The sequence below is a fragment of the Sciurus vulgaris genome (assembly GCF_902686455.1).
Source record: "Sciurus vulgaris genome assembly, chromosome: 2".
NCBI classification, from domain to species: Eukaryota; Metazoa; Chordata; class Mammalia; order Rodentia; family Sciuridae; genus Sciurus; species Sciurus vulgaris.
In genome coordinates this window covers 62,492,308-62,497,241 of record NC_136462.1, presented here as the reverse complement: position 1 = coordinate 62,497,241, position 4,934 = coordinate 62,492,308, and the positions used below count along the sequence as shown (strand labels likewise).

At 39.6% G+C, this 4,934-nt stretch overlaps 1 protein-coding gene across 1 annotated transcript; it reads right to left on the bottom strand.

Moving 5' to 3' along the window:
- Nucleotides 1-1,368: 1,368 nt before the first annotated feature.
- LOC306653012 (large ribosomal subunit protein mL63-like) lies at nt 1,369-2,066 on the bottom strand. Its single transcript, XM_079125768.1, has one exon. The coding sequence runs from the start codon at nt 1,991-1,993 to the stop codon at nt 1,685-1,687; it is 309 nt and encodes a 102-aa protein (XP_078981894.1). The 5' UTR covers nt 1,994-2,066; the 3' UTR covers nt 1,369-1,684.
- Nucleotides 2,067-4,934: the final 2,868 nt, after the last annotated feature.

Here is a 4,934-nt window from a genome sequence, read left to right as displayed (position 1 = left end):
AATGATCATAACATTCTTTTATTTCTGTCAAATGTGAAAAAGAAATAAATGTTTTAATCTTAAAATTGAAATTTACTTATTCTTCAATTAAAATGCATATTCATCGTGACGATTCAATAATTTTCAAACATTCTAGTGGCTACCATTATTGTATGGAGGCTTGATTTTTTGGCAGGGGTGCTGGGGATTGAACCCAGTCCCTTGTACATGCAAGGCAAGCACTCTATCAACTGATCTATGTCCCATGGCAGGCAGAGTTTAAGATTACTTGTTCTGAAATACATTTTTACTTCTAATTGACACATAACCATTGTACACATTTATAGGGTATAGTGTGACATGTCCCATAGGTATGTAAAGTGTATGATGATTAGGTCAGGGTAATTGGCCTGTCACCTCAGATGTTTCTCATTTCTTTGTGCTGGGAACATTCGAAATCATCTCTACTATTTTGAAATATACAATTAACCCTTGTCAACCATAGTTATCCTACGGTGCTAACATTAGAAGTTATTCCTCCTAACCAACATACCCCATACCCATGACCCTCTTTTTGTTCTTCCACTCCACACTCCTCCCAGGATCTGTTCAGCCTCAATTTAGAAATGCAAATAAGAGAGTGAGGCCCTTAGAAACTTAGTGAGACCCTGTGTCAAAAAAAAAAAAAAAATATATATATATATATATATATACACACACATATATAAAAAAACTTAACAACATGGAGTCTTTGCAGGCTGGGAGGATATGGCTCAGTGGTTAAGCTCCTTTGGGTTCAATCCCTGGTACCCACCCCCAACTCCCTGCAAAAGAAAATAAAATAAAAAGAAAAGAGATAGAAATAAGAAAGTGACCTAGGAGCTGATATGAGGAAGCTTTGTTGGGCAAGTCAAAAAGGATGGACATTATTTACTTCACAGAGCTGTTCAAAGAGATAATATATTCAGTCTGATACACAGTGGACTTTCAACTAAGGAGGTGCTTCGCTAAGGTTATTTCTTGAGAATAATCCCAGCAAATTGTTGAAATGTTAAAGTTTGGTCATGGAATTGCATATGGCACTTTCCTATTTCTATATCAGTTTCTGTAGTCTTGAATGCCTTATATTAAAAGGTTGCTTGTTGCCATATTATACCTCTTTTGCTCATCTGTTTGATGAATATTGACTAATTTTGTTAAATTTGACTTTTCCTTTGTTTAAATAATTGTTATTTCCAAGAATACAAGATATGTATATGTAATGCACAATTTATTCTAAGAACATGCCTGAAAAGGGCTCAGTGGTAGAGTGCTTATCTCACATGTGTGAGGCACAGGGTTCCATCCTAAGCACCACATAAAAACAAATACATAAAAAGACATTTTTTTTCATAGTTTGTAATTTTATCACAGCTTTCAGGTCAAATAGTTTATATCATTAATGACTCAGGAAATCCCTGATATCTCCCTATCAGGTTAAAGAAACAAAACACATTAGGTCAGTGATTATGCTTTTAGATATCAAGGCATTTTGAGCCCCAGATATTTTATAAGCTAAAACCACTAAGCTCATGTTTGTTTTAATAAGATTCTGGCCCAAAGGCTCACATTTTAATAGAAACTACAGGTTGTTTGCTGTTGTTGCTGCTGTTTGTTTTTGGTTCCAGGACCAGGATCTGTGAAATCTTAATGTGATGGCTCAGGGTTAGGACCATCTCTTGGTGACATTGAGATGGTTGAGCTGGTCAGCAACAAATCTATGCGGGGGAAACTTGGAAGTGCTGGCCGACTTGATGGCCTCGAAAGCCTGTGCCCTGCGCTCGCTGGCGTGGCTGTACTCCTGCTCCGCGGTCATGTAAGGCATGCTGAACCAGTAGTGGTTCTCCGCCTCCATCTGCAGGCGACAGATCATGTTCTGCTTCGACAACAAAGACACCCTCCGCGGTCGCAGGTGCTTCCCAATCCACTGACTTCCAGGAATGCGATTGCGGCAGAGAAGAGCAGTGAGGAACATGGTTCCTGCCACACTCCCAAGAACTTTGCACCCCTCTCGCAGTGGCCGATGCAACTGTGGCCATAAAAAGACTTTTTGTCCATTTACAACTAGAAAAGATATTGAAAAAAAAAATGCCTGAAGAGATGAATTGTGGCATGACATTTTATAAGATTCATAAAATAAATTTGCAATATTATTTTACCGAATCAACTTTTTAGTGTGAATATATTATTGTTCCTTGAGTACATTAGTTATCTATTGCTGCTTTAACAAATTATGCCCACTTTTAGTGCTTAAAACTACAATAAATATTTCCTGTGGGTCATAAACTTTGGAAAGGCTTAGTTGGGTCTCTCAGGAGATTTTTGATAGGATTTTTGGCTGGGGTTGCACTCATCTGAAGGTTGGACTGAGGGCTGGGGAATTTGCTTCCTTTGATTGATTCACATGCTGGCAAGTTGACACTGGCAGCTGTCAGGAGGTGTCAATCTTGGCCAATTGGATTTTGCCATAGGGATGCTTCAGTGTCCTCACGACATGGCGTTGAATTTACTCTAGAATGAGTGATCCAAGAGAGGGCAAGGAGGAAGCTAAATGTTTTTTCATGACCTAATCTTTTAAGTAAAACTCTGCCATTTCTACAATACCTTACTGACGACACAGATCAGCTCTGATCAGTTTGAGAGGGGGCCACACTGGCTCAGACACTGGGAAGTGAAATCATTGTGAACCCTCTTAGTTACTAGCAAATCAGGGATCTGGTTTAGGTTCTTTTCTCTTACCACTCTGCACATTCTCCATGGCAAATCCATTCATACCCATAGATTTGCATACCACCTTCGTGCCTAATTATCCAAAATATATAAATTCACATTTCTCTTCTGTTCTTTAGCCCCCAATGCATAATGCCCATTGGACATTCAATTTATCCTTTTACCCCACTGGTATTTACTGAGTAGCCACTAGGAACCAGGTCTTAAATCAGTCTAGATAAATGGCCCAGTTCTCTCCTAACGGAGATTACAATCTAGCAAATTTGGAAGAAAAAATAAATAAAATACTTGAAACTAGAAATAAGTTCCAAGAACTGCATTGCTGTGATAATGGTGGGAGTACATGACAGGAGAGGGGAAGGTACTTTCGATGGAATGGAAGTATGTTTTGAAAAAGTGACATTTAAACTGAGACCTGAGAGATGAGACATAAAAGGTGGAAAATGAAACTATTCCAGGCCCTGAATGCAGCAAGCACAAAGGCCCGAGGCAAGGAAGAGCATGGGGAGATCTAGAAAGTGCCAGAATCATGTGACTGCTGCAACTGAGTATGAGAGACAATGTTAAGAGGTAAGACTGATGAGGTGGGCAGGGACTCGACCACTCAGACTCTGGTGACCTGGGGCTTCCTAATCTATGGAATGGGGTTTGACTACAATGGGAAGAAAGAGAGTTTTCAGTGGGGTCCAGTTCTGTGAATGTAACAAGTCCGTATGTGAACCCCATCACTGTCTCCCACCCCACGTTGATGGTTCTCCGATGCTTCCTGCGTCACTGAACAGCAGCACCCCCCTACCAGTTATGACGATCTCAGGCTCTGTGGTTTGCCAGGCCTGTCTGATGCTGGCTGCACTGCTTACAGGCAAAGAGGTCTTGGAAGTGTTATTCATTCTGCCTGATCTCCAGGTACCTTACATTCGAAGTGGGAACTGTGGTAAGGATTAGATTGCATAACTCCTGGTATTCCATGGTAGCTGTGATGATTATTTTCCTTAAACAATGAAACTGGGCCCTGCAAGGTATGTCTTGCTCTTGTTCCTTATCTTACTTCAGAAGTGAACTATGTGAATTCCATTTTCATGACCAGTAATTTCAAAAACAGAATCTGCTGCAGTGTAGACAGTGTAGAGCTCTCTCTACAGGGTGGAACACTTCATCAGTTGAGTCACATGCTAAAACAGGGCATAAGGAAAGTTTTCGAAGTTAGCTTTGCCCTCCTTTCTTCTCAAATTGGCTTGAGACCTTCTGTTTCTAATATTTGAATCAGCTAGTTCTCTTATGACTGGGTTTTAACTACAAAGCCTTATTACAGGTCTAATCAGTCACTAGTCATCAGATACTAAGTCCAGACATTTAAATCCTGTATTTCTTTTTCACCATTATGAAAAAGTTTCTGTAATAAAATTGATTTAATGAGGATGCTGTGTACTGTCCCTTCTCTTGGAACCTTACAATTATGAACAGGGTTGTTCAACCCTGTTTAAGGAAATCTGTTCAATGGTGTTTATTCAGTGTTTCCAAACATATTTGATGAAAGAACTCTTTTTCCTCTTCATGAAAGGGATTAAATTATCCCTTCCCCATTTGGGAAATTCCATTTGAGGCTGATTTCTCCCTGTTTTGATTTCTCATCTCAGAGAGTTGTTATCAATAAAAAATTAGAAACTGGACCTGGTGACACACATCTGTGATTCAAGCTACTCAGGAGGCTGAGAAAGGATGACTGCAAGCTAGAGGCCAGACTGACCAACGTAGGGAGACCCTATCTCAAAATAAGAAAGGGCTTGGGATGTAGCTCAGGGGCACAGTTCTTGCACAGCATGTTTGGGGCTCTGGGTTTAATCTCCAGCTTTGAAAAAAGTAAAAATATAAAAAATTGGAGATGCTTAGTATTAAACATAGTTATGATTACTTTCTGTTCCCTAGTAAGACACCCTTTCTATATTACATTAACTGAAAAATTTTGAGTACCAGAAAGTTCATGCAGGACTCTTTTCATTTTGGATAGCTCCAAATTTTAGGAAATTCTTTATATTGAACAAGCCAAATATGCCTCACTACCTGTTATGGTTTGGATATGAGGTATCCACAAAAAGCTCACAAGTGAGACAAAGCAAGAAGGTTCAGAGGAGAAATGATTGGGTTGTAAAAGTCTCAACCAATCAGTGATTTAATCCCCTGATAGG

What these genes read in the sequence shown, in the direction of transcription:
- LOC306653012 (XM_079125768.1), bottom strand. Translation starts at nt 1,993, where the DNA reads ATGTTCCTCACTGCTCTTCTCTGCCGCAATCGCATTCCTGGAAGTCAG.